Consider the following 17,043-nt stretch of genomic DNA (forward strand, 5'->3'; position numbering starts at 1 on the left):
AACTTTATTGCCATAAAGCACCAGGGTCATTCTAAATTCGGTGCCAGTCCATGTTTTCCTTGGGCGGTTCCCAGGGCTGAGGGAGGGGGAAGAAGGAAGGAAGCCACATCCAGAAGGCAGTTTGGGTAGTGCTTAGAGGAGGATGGCTGGCGGCCGGACTCCTGGGTTTTGTTCCCAGTTCTGGGGGGCAGAATGGGTTTAGGGATAAGGGGGTAGGTCTGAGGGCCAGAAGACCTGGACTTTGCTCTCAGCTCTGTCACGTGTGACCCGTGCCTCAGTTTCCTGGTCTGTGAAATGAGGGCAATGGAGCCCCGGGACCACGGGCGCTGCTCTCTGCGGCACCGCGCTGCAGGGCAGGGAGCGGAGGCGGCTGGACGGGGGAAGGGGCCGCTGCTCCCGGGCAGGGCCCTGTCGACTCTTGGGAGCCAGGGCGACGGGGCTTGTCCACGGGGTCAGGCAGCAACGCACCGACAGTCCAAAGAGAACCCAGGAGTCCGGGCTCCCAGCCCCCTCCAGACCCCCTCCCCTCCCAGAGCCAGGGATGGAACCCAGGAGTCCCGGCTCCCAGCCCCGCCCCCTCTCACCACGCGGCCCCGCGCCCCTCCCAGAGCCGGGGACAGACCCCGGCGTTGGAGGCGCCTGTCTCTTTAAGAAGGAGCGCGACCGGAATGACGTCATCGCGGCTCCCCCGCGCGCAAGCGGAAGCGGAAGTTCCTCCCATGCTGAGCGCGCGCGGGGGGGGCGCGCTGGCTGGCTGGGCCCGCGCCGCTGAGGGGCCTCTGGGGGGCGCGGGACCGGGATGGGCCGCGGGGCTGCGGAGCCTTCGCCGCCCGCTGCCGCTCCCCGGGCCCGGGCGCCGCGCGGCGCAGAGCGACCCGCAGGGTGAGCGGGGCCGGCGGGGGCCGGAGCGGGGCGGGGCCGGGGGCCTGGGGGGGTCGGCGGCGGGGCGCGAGGGAAGCGGGGGAGGCCGGGGCGCGGGGTCGGGGGAAGCCGGGGGTGGGGGCTGGCGGGCGCGGGGGAAGCCGGGGTGGGGAGAGGTGGGGAGCCTGGGGGGGTCGGGGCGGGGGGGCGCGGCCTGGGCCGGCTCCTCTCTCCGCAGGGCAGCGGGAGCCGCCGGGCGCCCGGGCCGGGTGACGGGGACCCCGCTGGGCCCGAGAGGCCGGGGCCGGGGTCGCTGCGGCAGCGGGGCCGGGCCGGGGGCTCACTCGCTGCTCCCCCCAGGCTGGCGGGAGACCCTCCAGGCCACCGCGACCGTCCTGCGGGAGGGCGGCCTCGTGGCGCTCCCCACCGACACCGTCTACGGGGTAGCGTGTCTGGCCCAGAGCTCCGCGGCCGTGGGGAAGATCTATAAGCTGAAAGGGCGGCATGGCGGCAAGCCCCTGGCCATCTGCCTGGGCGAGGTGGAGCATATTTACAGGTGAGCGTGTGCCTCGGCGGGGACACTGAGCGCTCGGGCCGCGAGTCCGCCTGGGTGAGGCTGGGTCCTTTAAAAAACAGCTTTTGTGAAACCATCAGAAACGACCCACGCTTCATTAAACCACAGCGGAAAGTTGTTTTAAAGCAAGCTTTCCTTTGCAGCACGTGGGCACTTCCCAGCTCGCTGCCCTCGGCTTTGTTCTTCAGTTTTTAATACTCCGAGCGGTGTATAGGCAAAGCAAAAGTGAATCGGACTAATTTGACTTCATGGTTCGTGCTGAGAGAAATGCAAGCTGCGTAAATCACAAAAGTAAATGGAATGCTCAGAATTCAGTTTTAGTATCTAACGTTGGTGGCCTTGGGAAAAAGATGAGTTTGCAAATATAGATTTTTAAGTTGTATCCTCTCTGAGCGTCTCGAATCTATGTCCAGCACAGCTTACAGTAGAGCAGGTACCTTGTCCCGTACACTGAAATGGGGACAGATGTACCTAGAGAGCCCAGGGAAGGGAAATCTCCCTCAGAGAGGGGTCATGGACTGCCAAAATTCTCACTGTGTGGCGCTTTGGTCAGGGAGGGCCAGCCTGTTTTTGGTGTATTTTGCTTCCTGTCTCAACTGTGCAATAGCAAAAATGTAAAACTTCAGGGGAGGGAGTTGTGGTAGCTGGGAGCATGGAAACATTCCCAGTGATGGTTAGTCTCTCGTGACTGTATCTTGTAGCGATTTTAAGTACATCTCCGTGTACTTTATAGGTACTGTCATGTCAATGTGCCAGAAGAGCTGCTACGGGACCTGCTCCCAGGACCTGTGACCCTGGTATTGCAGCGCTCAGAAGAACTCAATAAAGACCTGAACCCTTTCACGTCGGTAAGTCTTTGGGACATGACACACATCTCTGCAATTTGACAGGTGACAATCTTCTTCTTTGTGTGTAGTTCTTTGGCCTTCCCACTCACATTTGTTGTGTGTTCACGGCATTCCAGCATTGACTGACATCTTCTTGAAGCTAGTTCCTGCCCTGTCAATAACAAATATGTCCATCTTGGCACATGTTTGTAGGTGTCCTTGTCACCTATCTGAATGTGATAGAACTTGTAGTGTTTGATGTGCTGGGTGCTTACCTCAAGACAGTTTATGAAGCTGATAGAAAGACCTATCCTTCCTTTTCTGTGGTCCAAATTTTATTCTGTGGGCCACATCCAGAAATAGAAGTCCAGATTCTAGAATCAGATCACTTGTTTTAAAGGATTTAGAATTTACCCATTAAGGCGTTCATGGGGGTTAAGAAGTAATAAAACTAAATTAAATAAGATAATAGCTCACCTCTTAGTGAGAACCCTGAGGAAAAGTTTCTGGCACTTGACTCCCACTGTCAACTTCAATATTTGTAACAGAACATGGGAAGCAGCAGCTGAGGGTGTTGCTGTCCAGCTGAGAAACTCCCTCAGTAGGGCCACAGGTGGTCCATAGTTCAGACCCCCGGTTTAGTTCCCTCTCTGACAGTCCAAAAATTAGAAGCTGAACTTCAATGACATATCAAGGCAGATGTGCCCCAGAAATATTTTTAATGGTATGCGGTTCATCCCCCTTCCCTATCCCAGTCTCAGAGAGGAGACTGGCCGTGGCTTTGCTGTAGTCAGTGCATGTGCTCAGACCCTGGGGCATGTGCAGCAGTAAAGAGATTCCCTCACCCTGTCTTGGAGTGGGAGATGCCAGCTGCACTGATCATAGGGAGGCAGGGACAGCAGGCCCAGCGCCCCCCCTTAGCTGACTCTGAGGCTGTAGAGACCCAGCAGCCACTACCCCCCCTCCAGCCATGCCTGAGACAGTGGTGCAGCAGCCCAGTGGCCAGGGACCCACCACCTGCACAGGAGGTAACAGGCTGGGGTGCCCTTAGTACCTCCCAATGGGAGAGCACCTGCCAGAGACCTGGCACTGTAGGCTGGCAGGAAACTGGAGGCCCTGGTACTTTCCCAAGCCTCCTGCAGGAGGGGGGAAGCTAGAGCCCTTATGGGCTTTCCACAGGGGGCCTGTGGGGCTGAATGGTACCAGCTCCCCCTGCACTGTCTGGGTTATGCCCTGCCATGGCAAACAGGGCATGTCCCAGCATAGCTGAAAATTGTTAAGTGGACGGGGTAGCAGCGAGATGGAATCATTATGTGGGCCAAATCCAGCCCTCAGGCTGCCAGTTGGACCACACTTCTTTAGGTCAACAGGGCTTCATACAACATAATGGGATACATGGTTGATCTGTAGCTCAATGACTATTGCCTATAAATGCATCCTCTCTTTGGCTGTTGCCTATAAACACACCTCTCTTCTCTTCTAGTTGGTTGGCGTTCGTATTCCAAATCACACTTTCATTAGGGAGGTGGCACAGGCTTGTTCAGGACCACTGGCTTTAACGAGCGCTAACATCAGTACTCGGGCGAGCACACTGACCGTCTCGGTAAGGCTGGTTTTGTCACTGGGGAGAACTGCCATGCTAAGATTTCAGATAGGAGTTGGAAGAAGCTACTAACCTGTTGTACCACCTTTCCCACGGTGGTTGTTCCTCGTCCTTCTGTTACAGACCCCCTTCACAATAGACTACAGATCCCTGCTGCTGTGCTGGGAGCCTCCCTAAAGATTGAGGAAGGGCAGAGTTTAAAATGCAGACTGTTTAAAGGCTTCCTGTGTACTTTACTAAACATGATTATGTAGCAAATGGTTCTGAACCTGAGAATCCTTAGAGGGCACTTGTAGCTCCTAAAATAGTGAAAGCGTGTGTTCTGATGTCTATGGTGTGTTCAGATCAGAAGCTCAGAGAAATGAGGTGTCTTCCCTGGCACTAGAGTCCGACAGCGCTTCACGTGTGGTATCCATTTAAAAACTAAAACAACAACCCCCCAAACGCTTAGTTGGCTGAACCCAGTTTTCCCTTCTTGTCTCAGGAATTCCAAGACCTTTGGCCTCAGTTGTCCCTGGTCATTGATGGAGGTGTAATTGGAGATATCCAGAGTCCAGAGTGTCGTCTGGGGTCAACTGTGGTCGACTTGTCTGTATCTGGGAAATACACCATTATTCGGCCTGGCTGGTAAGCACTCTTTGCTTTCACTCTTTGCTGCAGCTTTCACTTTAGGTAAAACAAAATGCAACTGAAAGTTAAAACATGGGGCTTGTTTTGCCCATTTCCCTACAGTGGTTAGTATACGATGTTTTCAAAGTGCAGCATTCTCTAACACCTAACTAATTTGCCTGGCCAGAGATGCTGAAAATTGACAGATACTGGGTTCAGCAGGATATAACTTGCTATTTCATAATATACTGCTCTTTTGCCCTGCTGGGCTGAAGATAACCTTGCTCAGCTGGGTCTCGTTTTTTCCCTACACTGCAAAATACAAAACTGTGGAACCAACTGAGTTCTGCAAATGGGAACTTATTTCTAGTCACCACGCTACTTGCCTTTATTTCCATAGTGCACTGACACCGACAGTTGAAATCCTGGGGAAGAAATACGGCTTGACATCAGAACCTTCTTCTTCGTGAGATACCAAACTCTGGAAGCTGTGCAGAGTCAGTAAAACTGGGCACCACGTGCCTCTCTTCAGGAAGCCAGTGTCAAAGGTCTTGTTTAATAAGGTCAATGGTTGTATCAGTCCTCATGTCTCACCCTGGGTCTTTTCATCATTTGTGTGTAATGGGTATTGGTGTGCTGTGCATGTTTGTAAGAAACAAACCAAGTACTTCTGACCTCCTTGTGCAAGTGTAATATCCCTGATTACCGTACAAGGGATCTTTTGCCTTGTGCAATGGGGTTTACTAGGATTTGAAATAAACGTCTATTTGCAATATCTTGGGAAACTGCTGTTCTTGCATGGGACAGAGGATCGTGTTTTACTGAAATACCTGTGTACAGCACTTTGGTTTGATTCAGATTTAAAGGCAACCGATTGCTGTTTTGACTTAAACACACACCACAGTTTTTAAATGTTTCTTCTGTTTTACTTAGAAATATCAGGAATACACAGTCTCCTCTTGCTTGGTTTTGCAGGAGTGAGCTTTGACCCCTTTAGTAGAGAGAATCCTTCTTCCACCTGTCTGCTGAGTGTCTGGCTTAAATAGTAGAGCACCTGAAAGGGAAATGGCTTTTTAATCTGTTTCTCATGATGCCATAATCTTACTGTTCTCCAGCAAAAAGTAGCAAGTCTAGACCTGATATTTCTAACGGTGCCAAGCAGGAGAAACTTTTCAGCTGCTCTTTAGTTGTCAAAAAAGCATCCCTTTTGCAAGTCATCTAAGTTTTACTTTTAAGTGATGGTTGCTAATCCTGATACTAGACTAAATTCTTCCGTTTGTTTTCCTGGTAAAAGGAGAAAGGACAGACCCTGAAGTGCAATCTTTTGAGTCCCTCATGAACTGTTCCCTTCATCACCCATGAAGTTGTTGCTTTCCCTACTTAGCTGACCTGTGGACTAGAATCAGTCTGTAGTTTTTATAAATCTTAATTCAGTAAGATTATTAGAACAATAGGAGGAGGCCAAAAGGGTCTGAGCCAGTATTTACTCTTCTGGGAACACTAAATGAAATTAATCTGTTCATAGTGATATTTATTAGTGTTTAAAAACTGGTGACCAAACTGTGTTTTTTGAAACACAATTCTGTGTTATAAATGCTTAGATTTAACGTGTTTGGATCTCTGCAATGCCTCTTTGTGTTAGTGCCATTAAAGTGTAAATTTTGTACGTACACTGTTACCTTTTGGAGGTGGTGGCTTTTCATCTTTCGAAGACTAATCTCTGCAGCCTACAGTTACTTCTTGTAGAGATGAGGGTTTGACTAGCAACTACTCTGCTAAACCAGGCCCATCATGCAGCAAGACATGGAGCAGCTGGACTCTTATCAAATCTTGAAAAAGATGAACAAGGGCTTTATAACCCAGATGCTTTGGTGAGTGCGATGCAACCATAGGATAGCTCTTTGCTTATTCCACTCTTGCACTAAGTTGGCAGGACCTGATGAAGTGTATAAAATTTGCAGATGACTCCAAGGTGGGAGGGGTTGAAAGCACTTCAGAGGACAGGATTAGAATGCAAAATGCCCTTGACAAACTGGAAAATTGGTCTGAAACCACCAATAAGATGAAATTCAATAAAGACAAGTGCAAAGTAAAGTACTTTACTTAGGTAGGAAAAATCAAACAAACAAATGAGGAATAAGTAGCTAGGGGCAGGAAAGCTGACCAGGATCTGGGGGTTACAGCGGATCACAGATTGAATATGACCCACCCCTATGATGCAGTTTCCAAAAAGGCAGCCTGGGCTGTATTAACAGCAGTGTTGTATGTAAGACATGGGAGACAATTGTGCCACTGTACTCAGCCCCACTAAGGTGTTGGCTGGAGTGTTGGGTTCAGTTTTGGGTGCCAAATTGGGACGAGACCAGAGGAGAGCAACAAACATAGGAGGTTTAGAAAACCTGACCTATGACAAAGGGTTGTTAAAATGGGTCCTGAGAAAAGACTGATGGGTGGGAATCTGATACATCTTCAACCATGTCAAATGCTGTTATCACGAGGACAGTGATAAATTGTTCGTGTCCACTGAAGGTAGGACAAGGTTTAAACAGCTTAATCTGCAGCAAGGGAGATGAGGTTTAGGTTAAGAACAGGTTAGACAAACACCTGACTGGGATGGTCTAGGTTTACTTGGTCCTGCTTGAGTATAGGGAATGGACTAATCAGGGGTTCTCACACTTCACTACACCATGACCCCCTTCTGACAACAAAAATTACTGCAGTATATTACCCCAGGTGCGGGGGCTAAAACTGAAGCCTGACCCACAGTCTGAGAACCACTGGACAAGATGACCTCTTGAGCTCCCTTAGAATCTTACATGTCTATTATTCTAATTCTCTCAAGCGAGCATGAGCAGCTAGATAGAGCGTGTTTTCAATCATTTGCATTAAATGGAGAAAAATGAAACCATCAGTACTGTCACTGTGCAGTAAAAGTCAGAATTTGTATAAATTAAGCATAATTAATGTGACAAAGGAGAACCTCATGCACTAACTCAGATCTAAAGCTGCCACTTCTCACTTTATTGATAAAAAGACAAGTACAAATGAGTTCTTAAAACACCAAATTTAGAAGGGACTGGATGTACGATAGTTACAAAAAAGGGTATTTATTCTATAGTGATGTAACTTCCTTCTGGGAAAACACATTAGTATTTTCAGTTACATTTTATTGCAAGTGGTCACACTTCACTTGATTCTAGAGAGGAGATAAAAGAAAGTTAAGGCTAAGTTTTGAACATGTGAAACACTAAAAGGGCATTTAGTACAGATCACTGCAGTTCATTGGTTGCCAATACAGATAATAGGTTAAATTCCAGCTCTAATTGTTTTTAGTTATTTGGATACAGTGGCTCACTAACGCCACCCAACCCAAAGGGTATTTAATTGCATAGGTTTGTTCTACAATAAACAATTTTGAGGAACAATTAACTCTTTGTTTCAACCAGCTAATAAGGGAAGTTAATTGTCAGAGCTGCTAGTGGTGTGTGGAATATGTAATCAGCAGGCAACTGGTGAAGGGCATAGGATAAAATACATGCTGGGGGTAGGAGCCCAGCTAATATCTAAAATATCACACTAAACATATGCATGGTAAGAAAAACAGATCTCTTGCTCATTCATTCCCTGGCCTGGTCACTTACAGGCCAGTTCAGCTCCAGCAGGGCTTTAAAAGGGACATCTGTACTAAACTCACAGCTGCAATAGAACAGACTGCTGCTTAGAGACCCCTCTGCTCACTAACATTTCCTCCTGGGGTTGTGGAGTTGGTGCTCAAACCAGCCTTAGGGCTGTTCATGGAGAACACTCTATTTAGCGACCTGAACAAACGCATCAGTCCTGAACAGAGACTGTGACCCATAATCTGCTTTTCCCAACCGATTCTTTTTAACGTGACCCTTCTCATAAAGCAAAGACCGGCTATCTGAAGGCTTCCCGTACATAATAATCACATCAGCCATTGCTCCTTCTCCTTGCTGAAGTGTTCTGCCCACCTGCGGGTCAGCTCCAGATACATGTTGGGCTGATGAGGCAGGTAGTCCAGATAGAGGCGTGTTAGTGTCTTCTTGGGCACTGCTTTCTCAATCTGAGTGCCTTCATGCCACTCATTGAAGGAAGTGATGGAGACTATCTCTGGCCTCACCATGAGTGCAGCCTGCAGAGCCGTTTCATAATATTTTCCATTGACTCTGTTGCGAGTGTTGTGGTTGTTCCACGGGCGGATACTAGTGTCAATGTAGCCTGGGCCAACGCTGGGAATGAACATCAGGTTGTTTGAGTCACAGAAGGCTTTGATAGCTTTCCAGTTCTGGTGGGATGAGCCGAAAGAGAAGCCATTGGATGCAAAATATGTGTACATACCATTGAATCCTGCGGAGAGAATATCATGCTTGTGTCCTTCTTCCACTAGCAGTGCTATGAACACTGCGTCATAAGGGGTATTGCGGAGGGAATGAGAGCCTGACTGGGTGAAGAGCTTGGCCCAGGATTCAGGGGGTGTCAGGTAAGAATCATATATGTAAAACATTGGGAGGCTCCGTCCTGTACTGGTCTTGCATTTATAAAAAGCTGCATGTGATCCATACCTACAGAGAAAGAACAGACCATTTCAGTAAGTGATCGGCACCTGGGGAGCAAGTCCCATGCTGACTAGCAGGCAGGTATGCCCATTCCAAGGCAAGTGCAGCCTGAAGCCGAGGCAATTGCATGCCCTGGTAGTTCCACTTTAGGCCTTTGCATGCTCCCTGTGTCACCATTTACCAGAATGGTTCAGCTGCATTGCCCATGGTTAGACACAGGGGAGGATGTTGCACTGGACTGATCAATATTTCAGACCCATTTTACTATCCTGAGGGAATGCCTGGAGGAACAGGAAAGCTTTGTTGCATTCCCTGAGAGACTCCATCAGACTAATTTATACTTGAGATATACTGCAGTGGTGACCACCATCGACATGCCAATAAATGCACTGGGGACATGTGCGCACTTACAAACTGGTGAGAGATCCCCCGATGGATGGTAATAGCTTTTGGTTACTGCCTGGTTCGCCTGCATTCCAGCTAGTGACCCACAGTGAAAAGCTCTTTATTCCCCAGCATTTAAATCTTATTTTCTTGTTAACATCTCTGGCAATGGCCTTCTCTACAGACTCTAGGGCTAATATACTCACTTTATAAGGGTTGCTGAGGATGACATATAAGTAAAGGGCTTGGTGTGATGCTGTTGCATTTCTCTGCTACAGCACCCTGTGGCATAACTTACTTAGTTCATATACAGTGTGAGCAAGAAGTTTAGTACAAGACAGACATGGTTGGCCTGACACTGCTTTGTATCTCAGCACAGAGTTGGGCCTGAACTATGCGCTTGTGGCAGCTACTGAAAGCCCAGACTTACTTGTCTACGATGTATTTAATGTTCTCATGCACAGTGTGGTCGTCGCGCCCTTTGTATGGCTGGATGTGGAAGGCAACCTTCAAAATAAATCATGGAGACATGGTGACCAGCACATGCTTTCCTTGTGACAGTCAGTAAGTCCCAGACCCTTTGAAGAGGTCACAGTGTCCATTCATCACAGAGCATCCAGAAGCTGCCTAGGCAGCCCCCTTGCAGGAAACAGACTGAGGGTCTGTTCCATCATAAGAGGGCATCATAAATACTAACAAATTGAGTTAGTCTTTAAGGTGCCACTGGACCCCTCGTTGTTTTTGTGGATACAGACTAACATGGGTACCCCTCTGACACATAATAGGGCATGTAACCTATCCCTGTTTGTCCAGATTAGTTTTAATAGTTGTGAGAACAAGCTGTAAAGCCCTCTCATGAAGTGATGCTTGTTTTGTGTTCAGCTGTTGCAAAATAAAGACTCCCCACTACCTCCCATAATGACCCGTTAAAAATAATACAAAGCCACTGAGACTGCAGAGCACACTCCTGCTGGAGAAGCACCGTGGCAATTCCTGGCTAATCTGAGCAATTAGTTTAATAGCTTCAAACAACGAGAGAGAGCAGTCCTACCTTTATGGCATATCTGTGGGCAGCATCCAAGATAAATGGCACAAGACTATCTGATGGCTCCCCATTATCATCTGCCAGACCAGGTGGGTACCAAGACAAAACCAGGACTCCTGCAACAAGTTGCAGAAGGAGATCAGGACCAACCAAATGCATTGATATTTAAACCCCTGCCTGCCTTCTGCTTCTCCCATGCAGCACCAGAACTCAACCTTATTTCTAGTCATTCTAACAATTGCACAGAGTCCTCTAAGCTTAGTTGTCAAAGCAGTTAAATCTCAGATTTAGGAAGGAGATCCCTTAAAATAGGAGGGTCTGAACCACTGGCTCTACCCAGCCTGGATCCTCTGTTTTGATACCCAGGTGCGGGGAGATGGTTATAATTGTCCTCAAGCATTTGCAGGATGTCCGTACCGTTAGGTATAATTTGTAGCAGGGTAACAGCTTGAGAATTCCTCAGAATGAAGTTAAATTCTCAATCCTTTTCTCAATAGCACCATCCATGGCAGAGGTCTACAGGAGGAGCAGTTCGAAGTGCCTGACCTAGTGCATAGTGGAAAGACACTAGTCTGTATTAATAATGTGTTCCAGTTTAGTTACGTGCAAGATCTGCCGCAGAGGTGTTTTAAATCCTGTTATACCACAAAGACACTGCATCTGGAATGGAAAGGGTTAATTGAAAGAACACTGGTAAACACTGTAACGTGACCTTTCTTGAAGGAAAAGCCTCGGGCTTGAAAGGAGGTTTTTGTTCATCAGCCCTGTAATTTAATAATGGAGCTGTCCATAGCAGGGGGTGCTGAAATGTCACCTGTGCTTAACAGTCCCAAACTAGCAAGCTGCTTCTCAGGTGATGGTTGGAGAACTATTAGACTGAATGCTAGGCAAGCAAAGCCACTTTAATACAAGGCCAGATTAGGATGAACTGGCACAAACTGACTTCCCATTGCTCACTATTTGATTAATGAGAATATAAAGATGTCATTACCTGACTCACTCACTTGTCACTGAAAGGGAGCCAATTTTGATAGTGATAATGAGAGTTTGTTTTGATCTGGTTCACACTATCTTCCTGCTGTGACCTCATCTGATCTTGACAGCAGACTGGGCTGGGCCAGTACTTGGATGGGAAATCTCCAAGATAAAAAAATACCACACGCAATGCTACATGAAGAGGTGCTGGTGACAGAGAGAATGTACAACTAACTCAGGCCCATTCGAGGGAGCAGTAGGCTGCCACATCTCAAACAGAGGTCCTGAACTCTTGGAATCAAAGGTCCCTGATATCTTTCGTATCATGAGAGCTGGGATGTTTGCCCCATTCAAGAGTCAGCTTTGGCAATTTATAGCATCTGTTTAATGTTGGAATTCACCTGTCCCGGGGGATCCTGTACAGCACAGAAGTTTGAAGAGGCTGATCTCTTAATAAAATATACTTTGCTACCAGTGCTAATAGGCTGTTCAGTACAGTACATAATTGCTCTGCTGTATTTATACGACTACACTTTGCAAGCTACACAGCAAAATATGCAAGTTAAAAAGAAAACACTTAGCCTTGAAGGCAAGCATAGAATGGACCCAATCTATCAGTACTATTTTCATTCCAGCAACGCCTTCTGGGAGTCTTAAATAACTTTCTTTCCCTTTTTGTGAAGGCAAAAGGCATACTGTTTGCCAATTTTTAAATGTTAAGGTTGAATAGCTTTGCTGCACTTTTGATGAGTTTTAACCAGTGCTTTCTAAGTCTTCATGTAGAAGTTATACTCCAGTTTGTAGAATGAAAGTCTCTCAGATCCTTGCACTCAGCCAAAGGCTCTTTTAATGTCCTGGGGTTTGTAACTATGCATCCCCATCCTGCAAACACTCACCTGCTTAACTTGAGTCATGCAAGCAGCCCCCTTAACTTCACTGTGAGTGCTCACATGAGTAAAATTAAGCATGCAGGTAAGTATTTGGAGAAACACTTACTAAAAGGTACATTTTCCTTGACATTCAGCCTAAATTTTCCTTTAATTTATTCCTATTACTCCTACTGTGACTGCCTTGTAGCACCCTCAGTGTCTCCTCTCCCACCTTGGTGCTTACATCCTTGTTAACTTAACCCCCGTGTCACCATCTGGCCTTCACCATGGGTTTAAGGTACAAAGCAACGTAGTCTTTGTCCGGAAACTTCACTGTGGATGAAAATTCAAATACATACACCCGAACACTGAAAGTTGTGATGCTATCCTCTCTGAATTGGGGTTAAAGCAGTTTATGAGTTATTTTTCCAGTATTTAAAAAATATTATCTTGTGTACCCCTGATGGATTTCAACACTAATGCTTGACTCCAGCAAGCAGGTCTGTGCCTGGAACACCAGTGATTTCGCTGGGGTGCTGCATGGATGCAGAGGCTCACCTGCACAGATCCGCTTGTAGGACTGGGGCCTCGTTTGGTACCCAACATCTATGAAACTGTTAGGTGCATTGACAAGACGATGAAACATGTCAGGACATCCTTACCAACTGCTGCCGCTCTCAGCTGGTTCATGTGCTCCTCCAGCACTTCAGGGTCCCTGGAGCTGTAAGGTCCCAGCTCAGGGTAGAAGCTAGAGCCAATGTCCTCTGGGGGGCTGTGCCGCCCTTTGGGGTAGCTGGCAGATATCTTGGGGTCCCAGTGCGGCACCATGACATGGTCCCAGTGCAGGTACTTTCCTTCGAAGTGGGTGTTCCCATACCACATGTAGTAGAAGATGTGCAGGTCGTAGTACACGGGCGGTGTTGGTGCCTTGGCGTCACTGCTGGTAGCCACCTGAGGCCGGGAGATGGCCTCATGGGAGACAGAGCGCCTTTCCCCTCGCTCCGCGAAGGGCGCCAGCTCCAGCCCTGGGGCCAGGTCTGAGAAGCCGTCAGAGGGTTTCAGAGTCCGCAGGCCCATCATGGTGCCGAAGATGAAGAGGGTGAAGAGGAAGAGGGCAATGCAGGCTCTGCGCCTCAGCCGGGCCATCGTGCCGGGGGCTGCACCAGGGGAGGGGGCAGCCAAGGGTCCGTCAGTCACCCCCCCCCCAATAGCGGATGGGATGGGGGATGGGGTCAGGGCCAGCGCAGGCCAGTGGCTGCGCACGTAAGAGGGGTTGGGGTGGGCAGTCAGTCACGGGGGGAGGGAGGCAGGGGGGTTGGTCACCAGGGGAGGGGGGGTGTTGGTCACACGGGGGGGAGTGTTGGTCAGTCAGTCAGTCGGGCCCAGCGGTGGGGGAGTCGGTCGGTCACTGGCGGAGGGTTGGGCCCGGTTGGGTCGGTCCGTCACTGGGGCAGGGGGTGTCAGTCAGTCGGGCCCACGGTTGGTCGGGCCCTGGTGGGGTGGTCGGGTGTCCGTCAGTCCCCGGGGGGAGGGGGTGCGTGTGTGTCAGTCTGTCAGTCAGTCCCTGGGGGGGCGGGCGTGGGGGGGGTTGGGTGGGCGCGGGGGGGGTCGGTCCCCGGGGCGGGTTGGTCACATGGGGGGGGTCGGTCAGTCACGGGGGCGCGGGTCACGAGGGCGGGGGGGGTCGGTCGGTCACACGGGGGCTACGGGGGTCGGTCACACGTGGGGGGTGGGTCGGTCACATGGGGGGCAGGGCTGTCACGGGACAGTCAGTTGGGCGCGGGGGGGGTTGGTCGGTCACGGGGTCGCGGGGGGGTCGGTTGGTCACAGGGGGGCGGGTCGGTCACGGGGGGGTTGGTCGGTCGGTTACGGGGGCGTGGGGGGGTCGGTCACAGGGGGTCGGTCAGTCACGGGGGGGGGTCGGGGCGGTCACGCGGGGGGGGGCTGGTCACACGCAGGGGGGTCGGTCACGCGGGGGGGGCGGTCACGGGGGGGCCGGTCAGTCACTGGGGGACGGTTACGGGGGGGGTCGGTCGGTCGGTCACGGGGGGGTCAGGGCGGTCACGCGGGGGGGGGCCGGTCACGGGGGGGCTGGTCACACGCAGGGGGGTCGGTCACGCGGGGGGGGGGCGGTCAGTCACTGGGGGGCGGCTACGGGGGGGGGTCGGTCGGTCCCCGGGTGCCCGGCTCGGCCGGTCCCAGCCCGCGCGGCCCCCGCGGCCGAGGCCAAGCGCGCTCAGGGGCGCCGCGGCCCCGCCCGGTCCGGCCCGGCGCGGCTCCGGCCAGCGGGGCGGCGGCTCCGCTCTGCGCTGCGGGCCCGGCCCCGAGCCGTCCCCGCCAGCAGCGGGGGAGGTGGGGACCCCTGCTGGCTCCCGCCGGGGCTGCAGCTCCGCACTCCGCCCGCCCGCGGCGCTGCGCTTCCACAGCCTGAGCGGATCCCGCAGAAACGTCCCCACAGCGGGAACGGAGGGAGGAAGCGCTCGGGCCGGAATCGGTGCGGGCAGGCCCGACACACGCAGAAACAGCCAGCCTAAAGCAGCCCATCCACCGCGGGGGCAAGGAGTCCTGGAACAGTCTACATACGACGAGGGGGGGAAGGCTAGAGAGGCCTCCTCACTGTGCTGACTGAGGTGGCTGAGTTACCCCCCCGTTGGATGGTACAATCCCAGCAGCGCCATGGTCGCGCGGGGCCCTGCTCTGAATTAACTCCTTCCATGCTGCACGCCTCCCGTTATTGCCCGTCGGGTGGGACTGTGCAGCCGAGGGGCGGGGCTGGGCATTATTCCGGCCTGCGGGGGCGTGGTCTGTAAGCAGGGGCCGACCATGGGCTGGATAAGCTGCCTGCTAGCACAGGTGTGACCCAGCCCGAGGCCCAGTAGCCTGGGGTGGGAGGTTGCTGGCAGGGAGCCGTGTAGGGCCGGGACCCTCCCATTCCCGTCTCACAGGAGCAAGGACGTGGTCGGCAATGTCAGTGTTAACGCGTTCATCCCTGGACATCCATCGCTGACATGCACGGGGTGGGTCACGCTTCAGAGCTCAAACGGCCTCCGTAATGCAGGGCTTAAGCTAGGCCTCCGGTGGTGGGATGGTAAGCCATACCTCTGCTAAGTGCCATCTTGTGCCCCAGAATCTTCATTCTAACGTCTCTAGCTATAATGGTGGCAAAGAGAAACTCAGTAACATGGATGATGCGTAACTGATGTAGCAATGTCTGCCTGAGTCTGCAGAGAGCCTGAAACGAGCTCCTCTGAAAAGCAGCTTTCTCCTCCTCAGTGATGGAGCTCCAGCTTGGGGAGCCTGCACTTTCTGCCAGTGCACCATAGATGGCTGGCTTGTGCTTTCTTTGTCTGAAGCTTGGGGTTTGTTCAAAAGGTTGCATCTCCAGCAGCACAGAGCCCCACAACACTAATCTGGTATACTAGTTCAGTGCTGACTCAAGAGTGAAGAGGGCCATGTATTGAACCCATAACACCAGTTCCTGGAGCACTGAAGCATTCTTTGGAGGTCTCTGATCTAAACACAGACCATGGTTGTCTCTGCTTTACTTGTGCATTCTAACAGGGATGGCGGCAGGCAGTGCCAGGTAATTCTGGGAGAGTAGTTTGATTGTGAAGTGTGTGTGTTTGTATGTGCATGTGTACCTATGTTACGTGCGTGCATATGGCATGTGTGTGTCAATTGTGTAAGGAATATGGCTTTGCAATAAAAAGCTGATAAACCTTGAATATGTTCTACGTGATTTGCTGGTATCCAATGAAGAGGGACTGTCCAGGGGAATTTAAAATTAAGCAAGATCTAAATTCAAAGAGAAACTTGACCCATTTCCTCTGAGCACTTGGACCCTCATGGGCAGCGCCAGGTACAGAACAATTCTCACCACAAAGAATGTCTGAAATGTGTTTGGTGATAGATACCATGGTGATTGGCTCCCTAACAATAACTCTATAGGAAGATATATTTGCAATAAAGGGCAGATTCTGTGGGGTGCTGAGCTAATGCTGATTGGAATCAGTGGGAACTGAAGATGCTCATCTCCTTGCTGGAGCAAGCTCATAGCTTTGAATGATAAGCTTTTTGGCCTGTGGTCTTTGTGTCCTCGAATGGCAGTGGGAACAGAGAGAGGGTCCAGTGGTGGAGAATGAAGCCTGCTGCCATTTGCACTAGAGTCTCAATGAAACAATTCTAAATAAACAGCTGATAAAAGATTAAACTTATTCAAGAAAAGGAAAACGCGCTCCAGCAAACACTGAAATGTGACGATCAGAGCCGTTAACAGGAATAACATTTTAATTGGGTGACTCTGTTATGCACAAATGTTACAGACGATAAAACTCCTGCTAAATGGAAACTGGGTAATGAGACAAACCTGTCAAGGGAACAAATCGCCTGCGAATCTGGAGCCGGCGTTTCGTAGCTTCCCAGTAGGTTTGGCTCTGCCAATGACATTACTTTGCTTAATTGAGGCTGACACTTTCTCCAAAGTGATGGCGGGTTCTGGCTGAGGTTTGCTCACAGAATCTGTCCATGCAGAATGACATTCTTTATGAAGAGTTTGGCTAAGTGTTAGTGAGCTCGAGTAACAGCAAGGAGTTTGTCAGCTTGCCTGTGAGAGAGCTGATTGGTTTAGAATCTAATCAGAATTCTCTCTGCCCAGGTTAGAATTTAACTTTCAATCTTGATCCAGAGCTTTGGGCCTATGTATTATAAAATCATTTGTCT

At 50.5% G+C, this 17,043-nt stretch overlaps 2 protein-coding genes across 2 annotated transcripts; one reads left to right on the forward strand and one right to left on the reverse strand.

The window, feature by feature from the left end:
* The first annotated feature begins 683 nt into the window (after positions 1–683).
* YRDC (yrdC N6-threonylcarbamoyltransferase domain containing) lies at positions 684–6,144 on the forward strand. Its single transcript, XM_037881732.2, has 6 exons — positions 684–882; positions 1,222–1,417; positions 2,169–2,283; positions 3,746–3,865; positions 4,350–4,492; positions 4,875–6,144. Exons 1-6 carry the CDS (start codon positions 720–722, stop codon positions 4,942–4,944), a joined length of 807 nt encoding a protein of 268 aa, XP_037737660.2. The 5' UTR covers positions 684–719; the 3' UTR covers positions 4,945–6,144.
* A 1,323-nt stretch (positions 6,145–7,467) lies between these two features.
* MANEAL (mannosidase endo-alpha like) lies at positions 7,468–14,268 on the reverse strand. Its single transcript, XM_007060678.4, has 4 exons — positions 12,987–14,268; positions 10,487–10,596; positions 9,866–9,942; positions 7,468–9,057 (listed from the first exon to the last, which is right to left on the reverse strand). Exons 1-4 carry the CDS (start codon positions 13,468–13,470, stop codon positions 8,421–8,423), a joined length of 1,308 nt encoding a protein of 435 aa, XP_007060740.1. The 5' UTR covers positions 13,471–14,268; the 3' UTR covers positions 7,468–8,420.
* Positions 14,269–17,043: the final 2,775 nt, after the last annotated feature.

The sequence above is a fragment of the Chelonia mydas genome, chromosome 19 (assembly GCF_015237465.2).
Source record: "Chelonia mydas isolate rCheMyd1 chromosome 19, rCheMyd1.pri.v2, whole genome shotgun sequence".
In the NCBI taxonomy this organism is placed as follows: domain Eukaryota; kingdom Metazoa; phylum Chordata; order Testudines; family Cheloniidae; genus Chelonia; species Chelonia mydas.

Excerpts from the sequence above, each read along its gene's own strand:
- YRDC (XM_037881732.2), top strand. The coding sequence starts at position 720 with ATGCTGAGCGCGCGCGGGGGGGGCGCGCTGGCTGGCTGGGCCCGCGCC. Across the intron at positions 883-1,221 it reads GGCGCAGAGCGACCCGCAGG|GCTGGCGGGAGACCCTCCAG; the intron begins GTGAGCGGGGCC and ends TGCTCCCCCCAG. Across the intron at positions 4,493-4,874 it reads ACCATTATTCGGCCTGGCTG|TGCACTGACACCGACAGTTG; the intron begins GTAAGCACTCTT and ends TTATTTCCATAG.
- MANEAL (XM_007060678.4), bottom strand. The coding sequence starts at position 13,470 with ATGGCCCGGCTGAGGCGCAGAGCCTGCATTGCCCTCTTCCTCTTCACC. Across the intron at positions 9,943-10,486 it reads CCCACAGATATGCCATAAAG|GTTGCCTTCCACATCCAGCC; the intron begins GTAGGACTGCTC and ends TTTATTTTGAAG. Across the intron at positions 9,058-9,865 it reads ATTAAATACATCGTAGACAA|GTATGGATCACATGCAGCTT; the intron begins GTAAGTCTGGGC and ends CTTTCTCTGTAG.